The 27,096-nt window shown below is 40.2% G+C and overlaps 1 protein-coding gene across 17 annotated transcripts in view; it reads right to left on the minus strand.

Annotated features, from left to right (window-relative positions):
* Positions 1-27,096, minus strand: part of heph (polypyrimidine tract-binding protein 1 heph) — a 435,707-nt gene that overhangs the window by 157,491 nt on the left and 251,120 nt on the right. For 9 of the 17 annotated variants that reach the window (XM_033340788.2, XM_076625714.1, XM_076625715.1 and 6 more), the window contains one exon: positions 19,656-19,709. The exons of the other annotated variants lie outside the window; for them this stretch is intronic. In XM_033340788.2, coding sequence (XP_033196679.1) covers positions 19,656-19,658 — 3 coding nt within the window. In that variant the 5' untranslated portion in view covers positions 19,659-19,709. The remainder of the gene's footprint in view (positions 1-19,655; positions 19,710-27,096) is intronic. 17 annotated transcript variants of the gene reach the window in all.

A 27,096-nucleotide genomic window follows, 5' to 3' on the forward strand; every position in this document is an offset into this window, starting at 1 on the left:
AAAGGAAACATTTTCGCGACGCGTTCGATAAGAGACACTCTCGATATTACGACGCAAGTGCATTTCTATCGGCTCGTTAAGATATTACTGCGGATCGAAGCAAAGTCGAGGGACGTTTACCCTCTCAGAAACTTTACTCCTCTTTTTATTGTCCTATCGCCTCGTGTCAATGATTGCACACTCTAGAAATTTAATTTCCCCGCAATTTGTACATAATAAATGCATCCAATTTTAATGCTCGATTATTTTTACGCAGTGCAGATGACTACTACAAAAAGTTGAACGAGATAGTCGTTGCTTACATACACATAAATTGGTGTGGCGAGAAGATAGCACACAACTGAAAAATTGCGACGAATATGTACGAAAAATAATTTCCCACGTTCGCTTCTTTCTTTGCGCTGCACGTATATCGTTTTTTAAATATATTCTCGCCTTTTAAAATTATTCTAGGAAATACATTAAAGGTACAATATTTTTGTTACACGCTATCAACCACCTACTCCCATAAACCACCTTAATAAATTCTACGCGTTACGTTTTTTTCATAATTAATGATACTGTTACCCCAATAAATTTGAATTTCCAATCGTCTGCAAAGTCATATCATATAATGCAAACTTAGAACCGTACTTCCGCCATCGGAGCACCATAGTAAATCCATCAGCCCCCTAAAATCTGGAAAATCATTAATCCAAAGCGGAGGGAATCGCTCGACAGAGAATTCCATAGAGTACACAGAGAGAATCATAGGAGAGAGGCTGTCAAGTGGCTGAACCGAGCTCGAGTCCTGTCGTCGAAAATAAACCGGATTGCAGGGACTTGTTAGCTCACAAACGCTCGAGCAGCCACGAGTTACTCCATTTCCGGCGTCCGAGAGTAGGCTAACGTCCCTTGGGCGACGGATGAGCTAACTAATTCCATTCGAACACTCGGAAGGAAAGCTCCCTCTCTGCGTTCTCTGTTTCTTCTCTTTTCACCCCTCCCTACACACCCTCCAGATATCACGCCTCGTCTCGTTTCAAAAGCACACGGATTGACGCTTCTCTTTTCTTCGTTTTCTCTTTCTTTTACCATTGTAGTAGCCAGATTCCTTCCTTCAACCATCTTGTTTCATTTTCTCGTTTCCTGGGGTACGGAGTATTGATTTAGCATGTTCGTGTTATTGCAACAGATTATAGTTGTACTTGGTATATTAGTGTTGATATAATATACTATTGATTTACGGTTTAGAAAATTTCAATTGCAATAACTCCAAACATTTCCCTTAGAAAATGTCGAAGAAAATTTTATACAATTCCGCAGTAATAATTTCTACCAACGATCGTCACAAAAAAATAATTAAACGATAGATTCTATAAAACTCTGGATAATTCGAATAACTCTAACACTTTTCACTGAAGATGGAAAATAAAATAATTAGAAAAGCGAATAAAAGTCCAAATCCAAAGAATTGCAAAGAATTTCAATGACTCGAAATTAACAATTTTCTCTCTTCTTCCTATTACAACTTTCCTATGTCACTTTAAACCCTTCCTGATTTAAAACATCTAATTTACATCCCTGTAAGTTACATTTTTCTCCCTCTAACGTTTGCATGAGCTCTCAAAATAGTTCCAACTCTGACGAATTAATAGCAATTCCCAGAACCGTTCAGTATCTATATCGACTAACCATCGAAAACGGCGAAAGAGCGTAGAGAACAATGCGCTTGGTCGGCCCGAAGAAAACACAGCATCGAAACAGATCGTTTGGAAAGGAACCATCGTATCGCAGATAATGATCCGTTTCTTTTCTTCACTGGAGGAAGGATCTTCCGGGTCACCGAACGTGAAACGACCACGCTTTCGTGTCCATGGTCCAGGATGCAACAATTGGGTGCGTTCTAATTCCCATAAGAATAATTAAAGGCCACGATCGAGACGAGGAACGCCATTGTCCGCCAAAGAGGGAAATTCGCGGTCCAGTTAAGTCTTTCGAACGACAATTGAAACGTTTCTTTGTTTCACGTGCCTCCATCGGTATAATTCGAGTGGGCACTGAAGAATTTAATTGCTGAGATTTCGTTTCTATTGATGGTTCCTTGTGAAGCGTTCCTGCTATACTTTTATTCCCTTAGATTTTTTAGTTTGAAAGGAAATTTATTGTCGAGCTCGTTGTATCGTTGAAATTAATTTTTTTTCACACTTGCTCGGCATTTCCGATTATGAAAGACTGAAAATTTATCAGAAACATTCAATAATAAAAATCGCAACTAACAGTTATTTGTCGAACATACCATCTACAGCAAATTCATCCTGGTAAAATTTACTATCACAGAAAATTCTACGAACCAGCAAATCTCAAAATATACCACAAAACGGTTCTCGTGCCAAAAATCTTTCGTACGTTCTAAAAGCTGAGAAACCGCAGTCACAAATTTCTTAAATATTTCAATATCAAGCCTACTATTCCGAAAAGTTCTTCTCGATTTAAATGTAGAGCCTGCGTTCTACGATAAAAAAAAAAAAAAATCCGAGATCCGAGCGAGCCATCGATAGCATTGCAGGTTTAGAGTAGCGCGACGCATCGCGAGGACGTACGAGCGTCGAGTGGCGCGTAAATCAAATTCTTCGCTGGTCCCATGACGCGTCCGGCGCGTTTCGTTCCGGTCATGAAAATACGTGGCCCCCGGTTCTATAAATACGCGAAATAAAATACCACGAAGAGAAGAGTTTTGCCGCGCTTGGTTCCCGCGGGTGCCGTTTCCGATGGGCCGGTCTGTCAGCCTCTCTTTCTCCTCCAAATTGAATCAATGGCCCTTTCTCCGCTCTCTCCTCTTACTCCCATTTCAACCCCCTCCCATCGGTGACGATCCATGAACGATGATTATTGGATTTTAATTCGATTCGACGCCTACAGTGACTCGACTGTTTATCGATTTTTACGTACGAGATATGTCTAATTAGCCTTGCGTGATTTGGGGTCGTTTGGTAAAGTTTGAGGTAAGACTAAATCTAGTTACTTGCGACCGTAAAGGATTTATTATGATCCGAAATAATCCAGGAAAAGAAATCAGTTTATTAGGTTTTGCGTTGTTTGAAAATCGTTCCTTAAAGTTTGAGTTAATCTATGCAAAAAGATAAGCGAGGTAGGTAGACGAACAAATTTAATTAGTTGCGGTCGTTTAAGGGTTGTTACGGTTTGAAACAATTCTTCCTGAAAGACTTTCAAATGATCATTTATTATGAAATATATATATATGTCGGGTTAAGATCGGAATTTTGGGCGCGTGACAACTCTTCGCGTGGATCAGCCATCGTTTCACAAAGCCGAGATTATATGTACACGTATATACAAGGCTATCACTAAGCTTAACAAATAATTAAGTCTATTGAATGATAAATTTGATGAACAATGAAGTCAATGAATAATATAATTTACGAATAATGAATCCACGGCCAACGAGATAACTCTTTACTAAGCGTAAAAAAATGATCTTAGGCGCAAAATACGATTGACGAGAAACGTTCGATGTGTCACTCTCAAAGGCAATCGCAAGAATGCCAGCCTCCTCTGCAATTCGATACGCACTCGTTAGAAGCATCGAGAAGTTTCGAACGCCGTTGTTAGGCAGTTTCTGCCTGGAGTTTGGTTACTGATACAATGTATGTCCCATCGTCTCGGCACCTCCGAGGTAACCTCACACGTGGCTAGGCCCGCTCAAGAGGCCGCATGCCGCCACAATCACACTTCTCGGAAAACCCATACAACCACTCCAGATCTCCGTTAGGCAAAACGCTTATCTCGTGACCGTGACTACGTTCGGCGACCAATTGTCACCTCGAACCCAATCTCGCTATCACAAATTTTAAACAATTACAGCTATAATAAAATCTAGACTAAAGTACTAGAGGATGTTCCCAAAATTTCCAAGGAAAGGCTTCGGCTTTCCTTTCATCTCCGACATTTAATTGTCCTGATACATTTGGTACAATCTTGTCGAAACAAACGTCAAATCACCCCCTACCCTGAAAGAACAAAACACGAAGTTAAGCCAAACCTGCAACCGCTACATGACGCATCTTCGAATCTCAAACCCATTCCTATTAAATACCATTCACCACCGTTTCACCCTCTTTAAAACACGGTGAAAGGACTCGACCGACACTCGTACCCTTTCGAACTTCATCAAACGTCCCTCCTCGATTGGCTCTCGCGGCAAAATTGAGGTTCCATCGTGCTGGCGGGACGTTTAAATTAATCATAGGCGAAAGGGGGAGTGGCTCTGTTTTTTCAAGCCTCGAGCGTTTTTTAACCCCGCAAAAAGGGGGTGGTCGAGCGCGAAAGGGAAACAAGACCGACGCTCGCACACGACTACGTGTGATGTGTGCACACTTTTAAATGGAGAGGCTGGCCCCCGTATAAATATGGAAATTTCAAAAATCGAGTTAGCCCCGGCCAAGTGTCGACCAGCTCTCTCCTCTCTCCTCTCTCTCTCTCTCTCTCTCTCTCTCTCTCTCTCTCCAAGGCGTGGATGGTTGTCTCTTGATTTTTCCGCGAACTTCTCGCGTTAAACTCGTTCGTTTGAAACAAGAATAGAGGTTGCCTGGAAGCAGGGGATTTTTATGAAGAAATTGTTCCGTGAAAGGATGGAATGGGGTAAGGGTTGATTATCTTTCGACACCAAGCGATATCGAATTTTTTTTTTTAAGAGGCTCTCTGGCTATTTTAAGAAGTTATTACTACGCTTCATTTTGATATCGATGCCTCGAATTGGTTTATCTTAGGTGCGTTTTTTTTTTCTTTTTTATAGTTTATAACGATGGAGTGTATGGTAATTACGAAACTTGATGAAGAATTGATGAATAGTAATCTATGGGTGGATATTACGATAATAAAGCTTCAAGAGAGAGTCGACATTTTTTAAGGGAACTCCTGAATTTCGGCGGACATTTGCTATTTTGGAATTTAGATTCACGAATTTTTTAATCTTCGAGAAGCTTTCAATCGCCAATGTTTTAGCATGTAATTAACGAGTTTTGATACATTCCACTCAATCCAAGTCTTTAAGCTGCCAAGCACTGCTTCGTACTTTCAAATTCTCGAACTTTTCAAGCTTCTTATTCTCTGACTTCTCAAATTCATAGGTCTTCGATAGCTTCGAACTTCCGCATCTTTAAGCCCTCAAACTCTCGCTTCTTTCAGTACTCGCATCTAAAGACTTTCGAAAACAGTTATGGTTTCCTCTTCGCAAATACCATATAAACTCTCGAAGTACCAAAACTCTAACTTTGGGAACTTCTTCAATCCTGAAATTTCGAATTATGAACAGATTATTTACAGATCTTTATGATCTTGCTTCGTAATCTGCGATACTTGAGCCAATCGAATCAACGAATAATTTGATTTTGTTTGACAACGACGAACGCATCCAGCAAATCGATGGGCGCCCTAATTTCACAAGAAAATAGCCACAGAAGAGAGAAAGATGATAAGGAAAAGAATGTCCAGCTGAAGCAGGCAAAATATATATCTAAGAGTTCTTGTACTCTTCGTCGTGCAGCCTCATTGAATATTTACCTGACCAGCGCATTGAATATTCTCGGCTGGCAATAGATTTGGAGTACGGTGTAATGCGAGGTGTCGTGGTGGTAGTGAGCACTTTGTATATCGGGTGTTCTTTTCATGCGCGATTTTCGATTCTCTCTTCTACGTATTTTGAGACATTTACCTATTTGTGTTAATTTATTCGTATTATTTAGTTGTCGCTATGTTATCGTATTATATAACACAATAACAAGTACTAAGTACTACAAGTACTTTTAATTTTAGATTAAAGCGAATCGGAATTGTAAATTGCCTTGGTCGTAAGTAAAAATTCTGATCCGAGAGGAATAGATTTGTCTGTTTGTGAAAGATTAATCCGGACAAATCGATCAAAATTGTATTCACGGAGAGATACCCCCGGAGAAATTTTGCGATGTACTTGAAAATATATTTCGAAGTTTAAAGTTACGGGACAACTTTTTCCCCGGTTACTTTGATAGAGACGGGCAAGTTGGAGTTTTCGAAACTAACTTTTCGAAAACCAGCTTTAGAAATTCAAACTTGGAATTACGTAGGTTCAACTATGCGAAAAAGATTCTGTAACTTCACTGAAATACGATCGATGCAGTGGCAATGATTCAGATCGCGCGATTTTAACGCGTTACACCTTGCCTATATCTGAAAAATCATTTTTGCGACAAAATTTTTAAACGCACAAGACACCCTATAGAAGCGTTGAAGTCGAGGCGAAACGAACACCATGAGAAATGGCGGAAGACAGGGTGGCGTGGAACGACCGATCGAAGAGGGTAGCGAGTATCGAATTTTCACTCCATCCGAGAGCATTCGTATTAATATTTTACAGGATGCCGGTGAACCTACTAAACCAAGTAGAAACGAAGCTCGACGGTGCAAATGCGTGGCATCAGTGGCGGAGAAAGTTGATCCTTCGGAGCGCGTCTAACTTCCGCGATAATGATGCGCGGGGAAAATAGAAAAGATACCGAAGACGCCCGTCGATAACGCGAACACGAAAGTCGAGATATTTTATAAGAGCCTGAATACCGTAATTTTAGATGTTACGAGAGGAATGATAGGAAATTGGATACTCTAGATAGAAAATGGTAATGTAACACAGTGGCTTTTATATTCGGATAGACTGTGAAACTTGTAATTTTGTTAGTCTAAGAGTTTATCTCGGAAGTTTCAAGTTAAAATAGAAAGATGTTTGTTCGACGGATATTCGACGAATATGAAGTTTCCGGTAGAAAATTTTCGTAGGATGTTACGACCGAAGATGTTTCGACGTACTCGTCCGAGCAAAAGCTCGATATTTGTATTCCTTGTTACACAAACGTTGTAACAACGATACGTCGATTCGTTGGTAAAAGTATCTAGAGCTTTCGAAGAGCATTTTATAATTCGAAAATCACCGAGATCGAAACGAACGGACTCCATATTTCATTAGAAATATCTTGTTATTTCGGTAAAATAGATAGAAAAAGGCAAACACGGGAAAGGAGTGAGAAGGGTAGACAGTGATTGCGGGGAAAATACCGAAAAGGAGCTAAAGAACAGGAAGAAAAAAGAAAGGAAATCCCTAATAATCCAGGAACGTTTCTTCCAGATTATTTCTGCCACTCTTTCGCCCGCCTCTTTTTCTACGGGGGTTGAAGGGGGTTGGAGGCGTCTCCGTTACAGGTGAACGTGCACGAGATTTATCTCGTGAGTTTTTCTCGTCGCAGCTGCGTGAAAACTTGCCCTGTCTCCGGCCTTCGCCCCTTCTGACAGTTCTCCTGGCGATCTTTTATTTATTTACTTAAAGTATCAGCCCACGTACGGGGGTGTAATGGGATTTCTCGTTGGACGAGATAAATCTCCGATTATTTTCTTTGGATATTTGGCTCGTTAGTACCGTCATTGTGTCGATCGTGATTTGCAAAAGATAGAATCGATAGTTTTCTAACGCCTTGTTTCGCCTTTTTGATTCAATTGCCATGGTTTATATAATAGTAGCATTATTTCATTCGGGGTTAAAAAAGATTCGCTTTTGAGGAACACACGACAAAATTTCATTCCGTTGTTTCTCGTTGATTCTAAAATTTAAATAGAGGGAAGTACAATTTAGTTACATTAACGATAAAATATTACAATGCATTTTATTTAAAAAAAAGTTAATATTTAATGTTGCAGAAATAGTCGAAAGAATAAAAGGATACGGTTGAAAACGAAAATGTAACAGAAATACGAAAATTTAATTAAACGAACGGTGCGTCGATCAAAATTCACGCAGCGGAGATCTACAGTAATAAAACGTGGATTAATTTCAGATAAAACTAATTAACTTGTAACGCGGCGGATCACGTCGCATTAATTAACTTCCGACTATGGTGTCGTTTCGCTGTATGATCCATCGATTTTCCTGGAAATTAAACAGCATTCCAAAACGTAGACTCTCCGACCTAACCGAAATAAATCGTGGCGTGGAAAGATCGACGAGTAAATCTTTTTTAAGAAAGAAGAATACTTTGAACCCTATTCTGGAAAATTACGTGATATAACATGGGGAAGGATGAGCCACGCGACGAGATTTACGTGTACGTTGATAAGGCATGCCGTTATCGGTATGCCGTATAAACAGGTTTATGATATGTTCGTGTAAAGTTCGAGGAGATCCAATATTCTCGAATGGACGTAAAGTGAAAAATACATCGCACAGCGTAAACTACTTTCCCGTAGCCTAATTTCCTCCTTCTTTTAATTAAACGTTTTTCGATAGACGGGCACCGTTTACCGGGTTAATTGAATCATTTTTTAATGACGCTTTAGACGCGCGTTACGTATAACGAACTTGTTCCTCGATATTAAACAGTCTTTTTTATATATTCGGAAAAGGAACTTTACGCTGAACTAGAAACGAGGAATCACTCGTCCTGACAGTTTTTCCTCTCTTTTTACGTTGAAAATTGTCGAAAGAATCGAAAGAATTTCACATTGAGAAATAATTCGGTCAAAAATCAAGTAAATCGAGATGGCAAGAAGACAGTGTAAAAATAAAGAACGCAGTAAACGTTTAAGAGAAAAATTCCACTTTCCTATCGAAAGAGAGCAGAGCACCACTTGCAGAGAGATGGTATCGATGCAGAGCAATTACCCGAGCAGCGGGCAATTACCCGCGAGGTGTGAGAAAAATTTAAATAGTCCGTCTTTTGCAGCTTTAAATTGCCCTGGCCAACCCTCGGCCCTGTCCTTCATCCATCTTCCCGTCATCCGAAAATTTATCTGCGGCCACGAGGCCCTGCCGGGATAACCTAGGATAGGATCAGTTAGGATAACGACAAAACCGGAAACTGACTGCGGCCAACTATTCTTCGACTAAGAATCTCGTTGTTCCGCGGATTGTTTCGATCGTCATTACAAATACCGTTTCGATTCTGGTTTCAGGTGAGCTGAAATCACTCAGAAATCACACGGATGGACGAGATTCACTGTCGCCAGCTTGAAAAAAGAAACCGACCTCTTACAATTTCTCTTTTGGAACGTCGAAAGCGTGGAAAATCCAGGAACGTAACCAAGAAACAGGTGATCACGAAGGGAAAGTAATTTCAGAGATCCCTATCAACGATTATCGCGGAAAACTGGCATAATCCAGCGAGTTTTCAGGCTGGAAATCCATTAAACCGGCGGTTGCAGTTCCAGAACAAAACGAGAATCAGCTGCCGAGCGAGAGAAAGAGAAAGGAGCAGAGACAGAGAAGACCAGCAGTTTCCTGCCGGTCGGTGATTAATGCGAATAGGGGTTCGAAGAAACAACGAATCCTCGCTGGTAGAAAACTTTTTCCTCGCGCTCGTGAACGAGTTCTTTGGGTATCATTGAAAATTAGGCTGCTCGATTAAGGGAAGCTTTGTTGAAGAAGGGGTATCTCTCGGATGATTCGAGGGGTGAATTCTTGAAAGGATTTCTGGAAGACTCTTAGAGGTTGGGGGATGCTTTGGGGATAATGGTGACTGTCGGAGCTTAAGAATTATTATTTGATAATGTTGCCGTACAGCTCGCTCGATAATATATAGCTTTTCGACTGCGAATGAAGCGTAACAAAAGACCGTACGTATTTATGCAAAAATTCGCATCTTCGTCAAGATAAACAAAGAACGCGGTAGTTGCGTTAAATTTTTTACTATTCTTTTTTACACTCTGGCTCGATAGTAAAACAAAAAAAAGGTTCTCTTAACGCCGCATTAGCGCCCTAATAAAAATGTAAGAAACTAAATATTCATAGATCGGACAAAATTCCTTTCTTCGCCTGCCTTTACTCCGTCCAACGTAAAAATAAACAAAAGCGAAAGAGAGTAAAATACGCGTTTATTGGTTTAATACAAGTTTAACACGCGCCCGTTGAAGAGAAGTGGAAGAAATGGGAGATAAATCGGAGATGATTTCTCGTTTCGTAGATGATTTCTCGTTTCAGAGAAGACGAACGACGACGAGTTAAACGTCGAAGAGAGCGAACGAGAGTGGAAACGAACTCGCGGAGGGAATTTATGCAGGGGCCGTCGACAGGAGGGCGCAAAACACGCCGACTAGCAAATATTAATGCGCTCATTAGCAGCGCTTCATATTCATGCTATGAAAATTCATCGTTTATTATGTAACGATCGCCAACGGGCACTCGCTGGATAAAATCCACGCCGGATTACCGATTAACGCTGATCGACGGTTCCGCTAGGTTTCGATCGCTTCCGAGATCGTCCATTTTAATCCCTTCTCTCAAATTTCCACTATAATCATCCATGTTTTTTTCCATGATTTTCTACAAACACGTTCTCTTTTCTTTTTACTGTAGTAAGTATTTAGTACCGTATCTTGAATTTAAATATCACAAAACGCGTCGCAATAAATTTTCCTTAAAAATATTTTCTTTTTTCACGTCCTCCAAATTCAAACCAATCTGTACTGACAAAGTTGACAAAACATCCGAATCTTCCAACTTCGAATTCGAACGAACTGAAATATCGATATCGTAGTCTCCTAGCTGAGAAAAATCTTCAGAAATTCTAATTCTCCCTGGAAGTCTCAAGATACAGGATGTAATTTCAGCTCGAAAAACTCGAGACAAACATCGGTAAAAAGTCTCTTCGAGTACGAATCGACGTAAAGCGATAAAATACTCTTTCTAATCCAGCCTGGGATATCGGAATTCGCGATCTAACAGAGTTACAACGCGACGAAACGTCATTCAGCGACGCTTATTGCAATAACACGTGCATCCTACACACACAGTGGGTTCCTCGAAGTGCCTGAAAAAGATTGCTCGTGCCAGTTTCTCTTCAGCAGCATCCCCCTTTGTCGTCTCCAACCCGCGAGTCGTCGAGGAACGAGGCGCAATAATGCGGCCTGGCCTCGTTTGCGTGTCGCTCGCCGTCGCGTATACAACCGAGAAACCGGAAACGAGGTGTCCGCGGTTATCTTTTTGGAGCAGGCCGTGCAACAGGGCCGTAGAGAATGGCGGAGCGTTTGTAACGCGGTGGAAACCGCCAGCGATACGATTGTGCCCAGCGAAAAACACGCGTCGACCCGGTTCCATTCGCGATAGTTCCGTCACCGTTTCCGGCAATCGCGTCGCAATCGTCGAGGATACGATACCGTAGTACGCTCCTAAGTACGCGAACGTTTCGCTCGACTTACAATACGTCAACGACACACGAGTACCGGTACGAAATTTGCGAATGGATAAGAAACTAACGATCTGTACCAAACTTGTTTAGTATTGTTAATTCTAATTGCTATACCGCGGACTTCCCTGCAAATTCACATCTTTGAAAATGTAATTACGGAGATAGAATCTAGGTAGAGAACTGTTTCATCTACTAAGTATCACAGAGAGCATTACGTTTTAGATATTTTACACACTTTTCCACATCGTGTGCATTCTGTGTCCAGTAATCGTTAGAGTATCCATTCAATTTGACATTATAACCATCGACGATTAAAATATAAGGCACGTACCGAAGAAATCAGAATGGAAATTAAGTCCGAAAAACGCGCAGCTGTAAATTCACAACGTATCAAATTATTACGAAAAATCACGATTATTTTTACCACTGTGATACGGTCAATTATAATATTCGCGAATCGATATATCATTGAGAACGACTGTAAAACTAGGATCTGCGACGATCTTAATCGTCGACCGTTCGTGAGAAATAGTCTCACCCTTTCCATTTCTCAGAAAGGTACAATCCATCGCAGCACATTAATCACAGACCAATTTCTTTAATTAAACCGCGACAGAGCCTACAATTTCCTGTCCCTTGCCAGTTCGAACTTCCTCGCTTATCATCGAGGAGGGAGAAAGGGGCAGCGTGAGAAAGAGAGTCGATCGGGGAAAAGTCCTTTGAAATCCTACTTCAAAGGCGGTGGAAGTTTGACGGCGATGTCACAGGCAATCCACTTCCGGCCTTATTTAGTAAATCGACTCCAACCCCTATCAGCAGAGGAGGTGAGGAGAGAGACGAGTCTTAGAAGTATCTCAGCAATAAATATATCGGCTTATGGTCGTCTCGAGGAGTTTCACGAGTCATCAGAAGCTCGAGAAGCCAAACTCTCTGCTCGATGAAATAGCAACCGGTCCCTTTGGACCCTTCCCTATTTCTGATCGCGGCAGAACCACGATATTCCAGCAGATATCGACACAGGCGAAAAACTCGAAAAGATTCTCTCTCTTGGTTTCGACGGTGGACGCTGCTCGAGGCGGATTCGATGGAAGGTTTCTACGTGTTTGACGACATTAAGGGTGATTCCGGGATTGTTCGGTGTGTAACCGATGGGTTGTGATAAGTTTTTCCGCAGTTCTCCGAGTAATTGGACGCAGAAAGTTTTGTATACGGCGTAGCAATGCGTAGGATTTGAAAAAGTCATCCGAGGGAATTTATATTATGCAAATAGTATATACTTGATACTGACACTGATGTTGTTGGTAGTCTTTAAGACGAGATACATAATCGAAATTCCGCAATGAACGCTAAATTGCTCGAAAGAAACGACACTTGACAGTAAACGATAATTTACTCGAACGTACATTAATTTTTCATCCTTCCGACAAAATTCCATCAAAGCTATCTTAGAAAATGTACCGTATAAAAAACTAGCACCAAGTTCTGAAAACCAAGTCTTAAATTCTTATTATTATAATTCGAATACTAACAACGAGCACGTATAACGTTCCAAGGATCCACATGGGGAAGTTCTTCGAAGGATTACGTAAGGATAACGATTGGATATAGGCGCACGCACTTCCGGCCCGATGCAACCGGAACTTCGGCGCTGCAAGCCCCAGCAGCAGCTGCTGCTGCTCGATCGTACCCGATAAAGTGGATTCGATCGAACCTCGAACACGTAACTGGCGCGTTATCTATTAGCCCTCCTAGCTTGATAAACGATTCACTTCCTTGCACGAACGCGAACTTCGCGCGTAAATCGACTGGAAAAGGGATAAGCTGGTTGGATATTCGGCTGCGCTGGTTTCCTTTCTTTACAGGGTTAGAGAATGTTCTTCTATCGTGCGAGAAAGAACGTCGTAAGGTAATTCTTGTTTAGAATTCGGATGCACGGCGTTGCCACTCCAAGACATAGATTTACCAGGCTCGCGGACTCGTTCATAAACGTTAGAACGCTTATAGAGAAATAAGATCAAGTCGAGTTCATCGTATCATTTTTTTCAAGTGTAACGAAAATAGCGCAATTGATCACCGACCCTATTTTATTTTGATAAAGAAACCACGTAAATGTCAAAAAGCAATGCCAAGTACAATGCTTGAATGAAAAAATCTACGTCCGTCGAAACTTTTACCCTAAAAAAAATCACCTGCAGTTTCCTTCCAACCCCTTCACCTACCTTACATCCCAATTGATCTGAAACATATTCAACTCGATTACGCGATACGTATACGAATCTACAATAGATCCGAGAGATATCCAGCTTCCGCGTGAAGGATCCCCGTGAGCCAGGATATCGCGTTATCCGTCACATGATAGATTACTTTCACTGAGCTACGAATACGTCAGCCCGTCGCGAGAATAGATTCCTCGCCATAGAAATTCCATTCGTCGAGTCAGCCCTGCCACGAGCGAAGGAAATGACGCAGCTACGAGAAGAAACGTGCCCGAGGGATTCCGATCCCGGGAATCCCGGAACGATTTTCCTCTTCTGTGAAGTCACGGCCGCCAATTACTAGCTGGCTCCTTGAAAAATTGGAATATAGAGAGACACGCTCGATTCCGAATCGTTTCAGTTAACTATTCATCGTCTTACGGTACTTTTCTTTACGTTTGACGTGATTTTATGTGGCTAGACGAGGTTCGATTAGAAGTTTCAATATCTTAAAATCACGAAACTCGATCATAGAATATTCACATATATTTTTCATCAAGTTCCAATCGAAGTTTGGATATATAAAAATATATTTTGGTTTCGATAAATCAACGCCTATACAAAGTATAGAATACCTTCAAAAAATACCTTCGAATAAATAATTCTCAAAAGAAACAAAGAAATAAAAAAAAATAAAAAAAAAAAAAGAATGCTGGGAAAGATATCGAATTCACACGAAATACATTCAATGTTCGGAAAAATGGCCTGAAACTCCCCTAAATAGTAGAGCGAACAAACGACCTCTTTTCGAACGACTCTGTCGCCATTCATCGCCCTTCCGGTTAGATGAAAAATGCGGCTGACACGGTGTCGAACGCGATCGTGGCTATTCACACTGTACACGGAAATGAGCCTGCACTTTCGCGAGTTCGAGCTTTGAACGAGAACCTGCTCGCCTCTCCTTCGCCAGTTTCGGGAGGCGTCCACATTTTTCACGGCTTCTCCGCCGCTGGCAAAAGAACGCCCATGGGTAGTAAGTTCGCGTCCTCTCGACGGTGCAGGAATATCAATCATCCTGACGAATATCGTGACGAAAGCGGGCGTAATTAATTAATCAACCACTCGTGAAACGACGCGTCAAAGGGGTAAGTTTCTTGATGCAGTAATTGGAACAGTATTTAAGGGTTGTTTTTCAAGTTCTTTTAATCTTGCACGATATCTCGTAGTTTTATCTTTTTCTACTTTCTGATGGAGCTTCGATAAACGATGTTTATTAACTCGTTTCAGGTATTTAATAATTTGGATTATTCGAAGGGGTGAATTTCTAGAAATGCTAATCTTTGAGATCATTCTGCTATTCTGATCACGTCAAAATGTTCAAGTGTACTAAATGTTTCGAATATTTAACGAATTCTTTTGGAAGCAGAAAAGCTGAATTGTTATTTAAAGAAGACGAGCGTCTGATAGTAATTATTTAATGTCAAAACAATAAAAAATTCCTGCAAAAGCTATTGGCAATGGTGGACGGAGCAAGAATTCACGAGCAGATCGCTCGAGGTCAGGACGGTTTACAATTTTACGATGAATAAAACTGATCGCCAGGGATAAGAGGAAAGTTCAACGAATGACTTATGCATGTTTCGAGGCGAACGACATTCCATGGTTGAATTTTATGGGGATGGCGTGTGGCCATGGCGAGTGGACTTTATGTGAAACAGCAAGTTGACTGTTTTACGGTGTTCTCCTCGGGACCACGCACGCTTTACGAGCTGTCGATGAGAACACAGAGATTCCTGGTGCTACCATCGATCGACTCTTATACTCCGTTCTATATTTTGATCGAGTCTTAAATACATGGAATCGTGAAATCATAAAAACATATGTAACGTTGATGCAGTTCGGGAGTTTGTTTCCTGAAAGACTCGTGTATTATTAATAATTATTATCAAATTTCCATTATCATAAATACGTAGGCGATCGAATTAATAATAATACCCTCGAAGCTGTTATTCATCTCTACAATACGTGACATTATAACAATATTATTCAACAGTACGAGAATAAAAAGGGACGTCCATCGTTTAACAATGAATTCATGGTTGAAAAATTAATTAAAATCCCCCGCTCTCAGGGTTTCCTGATCCATAAACCAAATGAAAGATTAATATCCCCCTGTATCCTATTTTATTGTACGAACACACACGCGAGTTTCATATTAATTAAAACGTATTCTTCAAATATGTTCGAAAATTACGAATCGAAACGGGAAATCTGGTCTTCTGTCACATCCACGCTTCCATTCCATTTCGATGTAATGCGCAAACAATATAAAAATATAAAATTCCATTTTAACATGAATGTTTCTGATAGCACGTTTTAATTAATTAATAAATAATTAGCAGATCGATATAAAAATTATCTCTCATTTCGGTCTGAACGAACAAACGCCGTTCTTCGATAATTTTTAAATAAATATATTTTTAAATACATCGTTTCTGTAACCACCAACTGCAATATTCGCCAGTCTTCGCAACTGCGAAGTAATTAGCACCAGAAAACCTTTTCTCTTGCATAAAAAGATTCTTTAAAGCCGTCGAAATCGATCTGCACGAGACGTAACAAGAGAACCAGTGGAAGAAGGAACAATATCGGAAGAAAAAGAAACTAAAACGCGGTCCATTTCGTCCAACGGACTTCCAAAACGCGAGATTCCGCTCGTTTTCTCGCGATCCGTCTTCCCGAGAACACGAAGTACACCCTCTCCCATTTCTTTCGCAACTCTCTTCGCCACTCGAGCACATCAAAGCGTTCGCCTCACGGAATTTTCTCCTGCAAATTTTTCTCCTCAAATGGAAAACGGATCGCGGACCAGAGAAATAGGGAAAATTGAAATTTCCAAAATTTTTGCAAGTAATTCGTGCAGACATCGAAGACAAAAAGAAAATAAAAAGACAGTGTTCTTTCATTGGAACGGTTATGTAGAAACTTTAAAGTATCTGTTGAAACAGCGAGGAACATCTCTCGAATGAACAATTATTCTATATCCTCGCGAGATCGGTCAAATTTATTACGAAAATTATACAGAAAATACTAAAACCACGTAGAATTTTCTCGCACTCGACACTCAACCAATTTTCATTTCCGCTATCGCGAACACGATATCATAATGAAAGATACAATTATACCCTAAAAACGAAAGAGGAAACGGAAACAGGAGTAAAAGAAGAAAAGAAGAAAAAAAGAAAAAACGATAAGGCGAAGTTACAGCACGATGAAGAGACACCAAGTGTGCCGATAACGAGGCGGAAAAAGGGAGAGAGGGCACCAGGTGTAAGTGGTAATAGGCAACTTGCAGCGGCGTGGAGCATGTCAAGAACATGTTTGACTTTAACGATAGCCGCTGGCTTTAGCCGGCTGATAAGGCCTGTCCTCGTTTATGCGGAAAATAAAGATAAGCCACGGCCGAGGGCTGAGAGGCTTGTGCAACAGTTCCATTAAAAGAACGAAGAAAAAACAACGTGGCTGCGGTGGTAGGCGACCAGACGAGAAGGGGTTGCTCGGTGGAATCGATGTGTATGCACAACATGCACGAAGGCCGGAGGAGGGGATGACGTTGGGCTTTCGAAGCATAATTTGCTATTTACCCTGGGCGAAATAGAATTTTAACGAGCAAAAAGCTGCCGAGTGATCGATACTATACTAGGAAGATCGTCTTCTTCGAATCGACGGTTTCACGGGGGTGAAGGAGACGTTTGCGCAATGAATTTTTTTCGACAACTGTGTCGATAATTATGTGTTGTATGGCTTCGTCGTCGATTATTGATTAACGTTTGTTTATGTATGATGAATTTTTAACGTCACTGCTTTAATCCGCTATCACGATTTTGTTGGAATAAAGTAAAAAGAAAAAATATTTTTCAAATCAATTTTTCATATTTTTTTTTTATCAAATAAATTTTTTTTTATCAAATAATAACGAGGGATGTGCGTTCTATTAAAATGATCGAGAAAAACGGCCCTTTGCAGGGGAATGGCCGGTCTCGCGGTTCCTTTGTGGAAGCGCACGAGGAAAACACTTCGCGCGACGCGAGACCACGAGAAAACTGTTTCTGGAAACTGTTTACACACCCCTTTGAGGAGCTACAAATTGAAAGCGAAATAGGGTCGGATTTTCGGGCGTCGCGTGCCTCCATTTTTCTCCTCCGTCAGACACTTTAAGACCGTCACTTCCACCACCGAACGAGGCAAAACTGTGTATACGTGTAACGCGGCTGGTGTCTCGTACAATCTCTCGTTATTTCAGCGACGTACAAACGACGTGGAATCAGCGTTTAAGTAAGTGAAACTGTTCTATCCGTGGGGGAATTTTCCTCGGCGAATTATCTGCCCTAGAAGTGTCTGTTACGTGGCAAGATCCTCCACTTTCGCGGAATTTCTGCTCCAGCAGAAATTGACTGTCTTTGAAATTTCCACTCTTGGGGAATTTAGGTAATAGATAATACCGATGAGATACTTTGGATAATAGATACTTGCCGACCAAAGTATTTCGACACTTATGTATGTATTACACATCTTATGTATATACATACGTATAACGCGGGGTATCTCCCGCCTAACTTTATCGTCTGGAATATCCCGCTTGTTTTTCAGAGCATTAAAAAATGTTTCACGAACAGGTTGGATGGTTTCAAGGGGGGGCCATAACTCGTCATGATTAGTTCTGACAAGATAAATATACGATTCCATAAAAAAAAAAAAAACAACATCGGTAACCTTCGTACGTTTTCTACGCGTTCTTCTAGGGAAAACATTCAACTTATTCCTGAAGCATTTTTTAATATTATCGGAAATAAGGGAGATATTCCGGGTGACGAAGTTAGATGGGACAACCCGTATATGTGTCATATAAAATATTTTGAAGTTTCATTAGCGCTGCTAACGCGGGTTTTTATACATTTATGGAAAACTTGGGAGTGCAAAAATGCACAGGACGCAGATAACAATGCACGTAACGTGGAAAACTGTCTAAAATACGATATACAAAATATCCAGGATATAGACGTCCATAGAAAGTAACCTTTTCTAATATTTAACGCATAAAACAATTCTTTACGCAATTCTAAAGCAATCATTTACTCGAATTTTAGTAAAATTTCCGTTATAATATTTAACAAGGTGAAACAATTTTCCAACTAGCTCTTTTAATTGTATCTGTAAAAATATAAATTTACATAAATATGCGCAGTCTAGTAACGAAACACGGCTGTCATGGTCATACTGGTTAAATTTGAAAGCAGCCTGAAAATGTATATAGAAACTGCAAGATATTTATTGCAAACATATATTTAGTGAAAAAATTAGCATATGTTACCTCGTGTCACGCTATCATGTTATCAACGTAAAACGAGGTTAATATATTGATCCAACGTCAATAAGGGCACGTTTCATCCCAGTGACACAAAACGATTTTTCGCTGGTTATATGCGTTCCACCCCTTGGTGGCCATTCTGACGATATACAAACACATTCGTCTACATCTCTCTCGAGATACGTCTTATTTTACAGCGGCAGTAACGTAAGAGGATGAAACTTCCGGACGAGAGCTGATTTTCACTGTTAAAATTGTCAACCTCGCTTAACTTTTTATATTTGTTCAATAAAAATTGTTTACTTGGAACACCTCACTAGTTATATTTCTTTCCCCGTTAGAATATGTAGAAAAGTACGCAAACTGGAATATTTAATTCCATCCTTTCAACGTTGAAAAAGTTTTCTGTCCTGAATTCCGAAAACTATTGCGTTCTAATTACAGAAATTTCTCTCTACAGACTCTCGAAACAAACCCTAAAATTCATGCCTTTCGATATCCTCAAAAATCTTTAACACTTTTTAACCCTTCTCTTTAACTTCTGAAAGCTATAATTTTGGAGAAATAAATAATTCTTTTTTAAAAAATTATTACTGAAATTCTTCGTTCTATCTATCCATCAAAACTATCCACGTCCGACACGCGTATCCCTCTCGCTTCCTCTTGCACTTGTCAGAAACGGATCGCAACGTTGTATGTTGTCAAACTGCTGAAGCGAGAGAAACGTACCGCGAAAAGTTAATTAATAAGGATGTCCGTGGGCTCGCGTGCTATGTTCGCTGAATAAGAAACTAGGGTGGGACTGGCGCGCGGAAACAGGCCACGTGGCACGAGCAAAGCGGTTTGCACGACGCACGAAGGCGCAGGGTACAGTGCTTTATGGCTTACCATCGTAAGGGACGCGCCCGTCCCTCGAGCGTACTGGAATTCCGGGACACTCACCTGAAAGCAAAAAAACAAACGACTCGGTTAGAATTTCTCAGAAGTTTCGAATAAACCGTTTCAAACATTTTCGAATTTTTTGACAAATTTCGTTTCCGAAAGAACCGGGAAGTTGTTTTTGAACGTAATTAAGTCAGATTCGTGGACAAGAAGAACAATGCTCGTAAAACAGGTCCAAGTGCTCTTCTGTCTTCCATTTTTAACTCTTAACCCTGGGAAATCTTGTAGTCAGGACGCAAGTAATAATAGGACACAGTTTGTAGGATACGGTACAGTGCCACGTAAGTCAAAAGAGCCACATAACTGCTCTCTCCCGGCCAAATTATAAAGATAAATGAACAAGATGATATTTTCATGGCGACAACTCGAAAATCGATATGTACGATTGTACGTTAAATCGTTTTTAAATTCGCACCGTTATCAACGTTTCGTAAAAGCGTTAACAATTTCTTCTTGCGGGAATGAAACACTCTGCTTCTTCCAAATTTCAACAAAATGCTTTATAAACATCTCCTTGCTACACCCAGCCCTAAAACCTTCTATAAACCAAGTTCTATAAATAAGGTAAAGGACAACATTTGAAATTTTCAGCGAATTTTTTAAACAAGGCTCTCTGCATTCTTTCATTTGTAGCAGAATCTATAAACCATAAATATTAAACTATAGTAAAGTTTACTTAGGAGCACGGCGGCTGTTTTCTTCTTGTAATAATCGGCGAGCTGGTGGAACCAAGCGTCCGCGAGTAGTAACAGTCGACGCATCGTCAGACGCCGGAAATTAATCCACGGGAATGCGTTTATATCAGCGGGACGCTCATTCTGCCAGTGAATACCGCGTCAGTCGATCAATTTCGCCAAGATATCCCGCGGTCTATTTAAACGAGCAACAACAAAAGCCGTACACGAACAACAGAGGGAGCGGAGAATTTCCAAAGAACGATTCTCCACGTCGCGATTGAAAAATTATGTCGCTGGTTTACTATACCCACACCGATTTATAAACATAATATCGTAGATGCACGATGTTTCTATTACACATGTACAAGTCACTTCTTCGTTGTACGTTAAATATTGTATATCTCATGAAACGAAGAATAATACTTCGAGGTAAAGTTCTTTTTATCAAATGTCGCTTCTACCGGAGAATATTCGTGAAAAATTATGGAATATCCACGAATTATAGCATATCTATAAACTTCTAAAATAGCCAATATGTGTAAAAAGTTGAAAGATATTTAACATGTCACTCAACAAAAACCGTAGAATACTTGACATTATCGGAGATTAAAAAAGTCTTACATATATGCGAAGAACTGAAAACATTGCAAAGAATATCAGACATTTGTAAAAAATCACAAAATAACGAACGATCATAGAAAGCTGTGGATTATTCGAAACTTGTAAAAATGAAAAAGTCCTAAGAGATCAGATACCGATAAAAGTAGGATAAAATTCTCTTCGACCATGGAACACCGTAAAATAATTAACATTTTTAGAGAAATTTAAAAATAGCAACGCGGACAAAACTTTTGCGTCACGCGTGGTTCAATTCGCGTAAGAACAGAAGCTGGCAGTTTCATCGCGTCATCCCCCGTAGAAATGCAGCTCCTTTTGAAAAGCGAAGCCGCGGGCTTGGCCTCGTCACGCCATGTCCAATTTGTGCGTGCGTTTTGAAGAGCTGTCACGCACGACCTGCTTTTCCAGGAAAATTCGCTTATTAGCATCGTTTCCTATCCTCGGATACAACGTTAACGTTCCGATTCTACCGATTCCACGCTACCATTTCTTTACATCACGATCCTTTTAAATTTCTTATTCGTTCATTTAGTCTTCTAAACGATAAGTTTCATTTCGAAGAATGTTTGCGATAATAGTATTTACGAAGAAATTGTCGTTACAACAGCCTATGATAATAAATAATAAGAATTCGAATTCGTGTGAATTTTTCTAGAAATTTTCTCAGCACGAATTAGGAATGAAATTTTTCGATAAATTTCAACCACATGGAAAAGTACACAAGTACATAGGGGACTTTTTGTTCTTCGCGATTAATTATAACGAAGATTATAAATAATAAAAGGGGCACGCATGAATTTCCTCCAAATATTCTCAACATGTATTAAACATCAGATTTACCAACGAATTTCAGCAACATTTCCTTTGAAAATGTACGTGCATCGCAAATGTTTCATCAAAATACTCGAAACATTATTAATGTACACATTTCCATCAGAAAAAGATTCAGCAACTGCATAATTCATATGGAAAGTTGCGCTCGCGAGAAAGGTTTTCTAGAAAGACACCCCTCTCTTTGAGCCCCTCCAACTTTTTCTCATAAAACATTCTTCTACATGCAATTAAAACAAGAATCACGACTTTCCTCAATTACTGGACGTTCTACAAACACGAGGAAATCTAAGAAAAATTCTCGCTCGAAAATTTCACGAATTTCATCACAATCACAAATTCGTTAAAGTCTTGGAATCGTCATTTTTTTTTTAACAAAGATTTTTAATATATCGAAATTGCAGAATCTAATTTTAATCTTTGAAATCTTTTTAAAAGAAAGCGGGGGGTGGGGCGGTGGAGAAGTAAAGTAAAGGAAAGAAAACCAATTCAATCTGAGCTACGTAGCGTTTAATTAACAGCTCTCTGCAAATATCGCTTCTTCGACCTTTTCACAATGCGTGGGATACACACCTCCGTGTTATCGAAACCAACCGTTTTCTTCGTAGCATTACGAAGGAAACGTTGTGGATATTCTGGATATCCATATGTGATTCCATTAGCTCCAGGCCTGGAAATTCCAATTAGAACGAAGAATTCGTCGTGGACCGTATTAGCCGCAAAATAAAAATTTGCTTCAGTTATATCATAATAGGTATTGCAGTGAGTAAATAGTAAACAAGCACTATAACGAGTACTCTAAGTACTCTTAACATGCTATATTTATTTACATTACATGCTAGTCGATATACTCTTACACTAAAATATAGTAAATATTGTAACAAGTACTCTACTTTGGATACTTCATATACATTTTTGCATACCATATGCATTTTTCCGTCCTTCGTTCTTCCGAAGATATTTCTATTTGCGGTCTATATATAAACATAGCGTATAATAATAAATGTAATATTGTAGATGTAAATTTTGTAGCCATTGTGAAAAGGAAGAAAGCAGAAGTACATGGAAGAGAAGAAGAATCAGAAGGGATCGGCCAGAGAAACGATACGCAAACGGTTGGAAACGGGTCGATGTTTTATCAGGCTGGTCACGCAACTTCCACGATTGCCGGCATTTTTCCCCGCCCCGCTATTATCGGACACCCTTTAACGTTGGCAACGAGCGCACGATAAGATCGTGTCGTCCTTCGATATTCGCTATTTATGGGGATGGCGGAGCGAGCCGCATGTAAATGGCAATCAAGACGAAACTAGACTCGAGGGTGGATTGCAACCGTTTCAAAGGAGTTTCGCGGGTATTTTGTGCGGTTGTTGCAGGCTTCTGGCCACTCGAGTATTGCGCATAATTTTCTAGTATTTCCATTCTAGTACTTTTGCAACGACGAGTCAAAGACCGGTTGTTACATTTCGAACATTTCCAGATACTAAAACTATAGGAGTTAAAAGAAGAAGAATATTTAAACCACGTCCAGAATTAGAATAAAAATTCCACCTGCCTAAAAATAACAAGACGAACATTTTCAATAGATAAATCAAAGATAAACAAAAGTAAATATTTCTCTAAAATAACGAAAACCCTAAAAAAAAAATCCACATCGCGATTAAAACTTTCTGCACTCTACCTAAAATCAATCTCACCCTTGCGTTTCGCCATTCACACCGTAATTCCCTCAAGCTGAAACGAAACAAAGGAACGAGAGAAAGAAAACGAATTTAAAGAAAGATAAAGAGAAAGAAAGAAAAGAAATACAGGAAGGAAGAAATCCGGCGGAACGAACGCTTCCAGGGCGAGCCAACCACCGCCTTCTTCTTCGCCTTTGCGCGAAAGACGCTCAAGAGGGTGGTTACAGAGACGGTGGGTAGAAGAGGAGAAAACTCGGAGGCCAGGGTGTAACGTTGCAGCCAGGCAGGGCAATTTATCTTGTTGTATTAGCAAATGGATGATAATGACGTGGAATGGGGGCGTACAGTGGGGGTTGGTGGAAACTGTCGGAAGCCCCTGTAAGCAGCTGCAGTTACCGTCGGGTTCTATGCGGCCGACTTAAGTGTACATGCATTAGTGTGGCACGGTCTTAAGTGTACGGCCGTGTAGTCGTGACAGTTTCTATCCGTAGCGGGGCCAAGGTGTGTCTTTTTAACGCTGTGTATTTTGTACGTGTGTTGCCGGGGGGAGGAGGTCGGAGTGTCGATACAGCCACCCCATCGCCCTTAAGTGAACCAAGTGTTTTGTTATTTAAGGCGGCCTTCTCGAGAAACGAACGATTCTTCTTTCTTTTGACGAGGATGAATGTTTCCTTTGCTGGAAGGGGTGGTTTCTTAGGCACGTTCTTCAGGCTGTTCAGGCACAGTGTGTGTTAATCAGAGAAATAGGAATTTGTGTTTTTCCTCGGGGCTCTTTCGACAGCAGCTTTGGATTTTTTAAACGTTTCAAGGAAAAGGTGTTTGTCGTTCGATGAAATTGTTTATTACTTGATGGATCGAAGCTAACGGTGGTTCTCAAGCATTGGAAGAATAATATTTCGTATTATTGGAGGGCTGTGCAGGCTATGATTAATGATCGAAATCTGACCTTAAATTGATAAATCGAGGCAAAAATTCCCGCGTAAATTGTTCTAGATCGAATACGGAAATGTTTCCGTCGAATTTGCAAAGTGTGTAAAGGACAGCTTATGCGTATTTAATTATTCCATTCTCATCATTTATATAGGCAGGAAATGTAAATACACAAAGAATAGCATCTCGTTTCGAATTCAGGCACGCAAATATACATCTGTATCTTTTATATATGCACAATATAGCAACGAAAGAATAAACGAGAAACGTCTTCTAAAAGTTTGGAAGAGCGTAGATATAAAAAAGACGCGCGGAGTCGCTCATAATTATTTGTCACGAAATAATGGAGTTATTATACAATTATAACGGAGAATGTGCCGGGCGGCAAGATAGGGCACGATGTTGTAATAAAAGAACGTAGATTAAGAAGAATACAGTACGGAATGGGCGCAAGAAAAACGCAGACGTTATAACGCAAGATTCCGCTGTTTCCACGCAAGCCAAAATAATAAACATTTATTATGTTCTTCGAAATTTCATCGTCGTCCGAAACGAGAATCAGCCAAGAATGGAAACGTCGTCGACAAGAACAAGCGCGTTCTTTTAAGGACAACGCGTTACGCATTTTCCTACCTAAAAATCAATCCAGCAAGAAACAGTGGCGATAAAACGACAAACTGTTCCACCGATTAAATTCATTAAAACGTAAAATCTAAATAAAAACGAACGTCTCCTTTCATCGTCCGATCGGAGAAGATCTTTCGAAGAGCTAGCTACGAAGCAGCAAGCCCGAGTCGCTTATCTTCCTATCTTCCACGATTAATTCTTATATTCGTCGTAAATCAAACGAAAATCCCACGCAAAATTCGATCTACGCTCGAACTAGGATCGCGAGGTCGTGAAAGAAGACAGGCTGGAAGCTTTGCCGTCAATTTACGCGAGTCGTTATGCTTGCTCGTTCATCCCCCATTGTTACAACCTCGAGCAGAGACGTTGCAGAAGGGTTGGAAAAGTCGATCAGAAGGCTTTGTGGCAAGGAGCCACTCTCCGGATGCTTTCACCGCTGTTTACCAACCTGTCCATCACCGACTACCAATTAGTATTGTAACCGGTGGACGTTTCTACCACGCGGCGAAGAAACAATGAAGAACACGCTTGCCATCGCATCTTGGAACGTTCTGACGATGATGTTCGTGAAGGTAAATTCGTGACAGAGGATTACTGGTTCCGGGTTTACGTTCATTTTATAGAGTTCTGTGTTGCTTCTTTGGCAAAAAAGGGATTGCGGACGGAGACTCGAGGGTCGATTTATAACGTAAAACGCAAAATAAATTCAAGCTCGCTAATCGCCAAATAAATATCTGACATTTTCACGATCATTTTAGACAGGGTAGACGTTCTAGTACAAAGTTGATCTCTACGGCCGTGTTATTTTTTTAATACATTACGGTTGCCAGAGTGTATACTCTACGACGAATCCAACGTTCACACAACGTAAGGGTTAATAAACACCTTACATACTAATCGATAGAAAAAACAAAGGTCAACGTCGGTGATTTCACCGTGGAAAAAATAAATCTTCGTTAGTACCGCGAAGTTCGTTTAATCAAGAACTTAACGAATCCTAACGCGTCCTTCCATTAATCTTCCTCCGATTCTCCAGGCAATGGCAGTACGCATGCATCGCGACTATAATGCAGTCATCGTAACTCACGCCTCACGAGTTTCGAATACCCACGGTGATTCTAATTTACTTGCGAGGACCGAGCAGCGAACAATACAACCCGAGGGCCAATTTACATTTTCGTTCGCCTGATGAAATAACGACGGGGCTGCTGGCAACGTCGAAAAATCATTGCTGATTTTCAGGAATTACCCAGCAGAAAGGTTTCTATACGAGTAGATCTATAAGTAACGACGTCTCTTTGATATAGCGTTGGTCGATGTCCTAGCGTATTACATATTTTGCATAGTTCTTCGTCATTTACATATTATGGTATTTTTTCTTCGTGCCGATCGTATTTGTGCTAGAGTCCTTGCCAACTTAATTGCAAGATAGCGTTACTATTAGTAACATCGATTACTAAGTATCGATACTTAATAGAATAGTTGCGAGTACTTACAGCTCTTAATATTTATAAGATGTTAATCTTAAGATGCTAGTCCTTTCCTTTCTTCCTTTTCTTTATCGATCTTCGAGGGACAAGCGTTATATCTGGATAGTCGGGAAAAAACTCCGTAACTATATTCCTCGTTATAGCTGTATAGAAAATTTTCATAAACTTTAAGTCGGAGTTTAAAAGATAGACCGGATTTTAAGCAAGAAATAGAGTGACTTTAGAGTTAAGAGAAATTCAATTAATTATGTCCGTTCCCGGTGAAAACCGTAATTTCGAACCAAAAAACTTCCCCCGGGATTATTTCGGTTCTGCGCAAAACCAAGTCAGCTTGTGATTTCACTGCATTAAGGAAGAATGACAGGTTTACAGGGGGGAAGATTTAATTCTGATATTACAACAGTTCAAGAATCTCTCAATATATTTTTATACAGATAAAAAGGTCGAATCTCTTCTCTGTTGTTACGAGAAATTTAATTGAAAAATATAGCAAAATTTGTTACGGCACTGCCAAGAAAGGAATTTATCTAGA

This window comes from Bombus vancouverensis, chromosome 16 (genome assembly GCF_051014615.1).
Source record: "Bombus vancouverensis nearcticus chromosome 16, iyBomVanc1_principal, whole genome shotgun sequence".
In the NCBI taxonomy this organism is placed as follows: domain Eukaryota; kingdom Metazoa; phylum Arthropoda; class Insecta; order Hymenoptera; family Apidae; genus Bombus; species Bombus vancouverensis.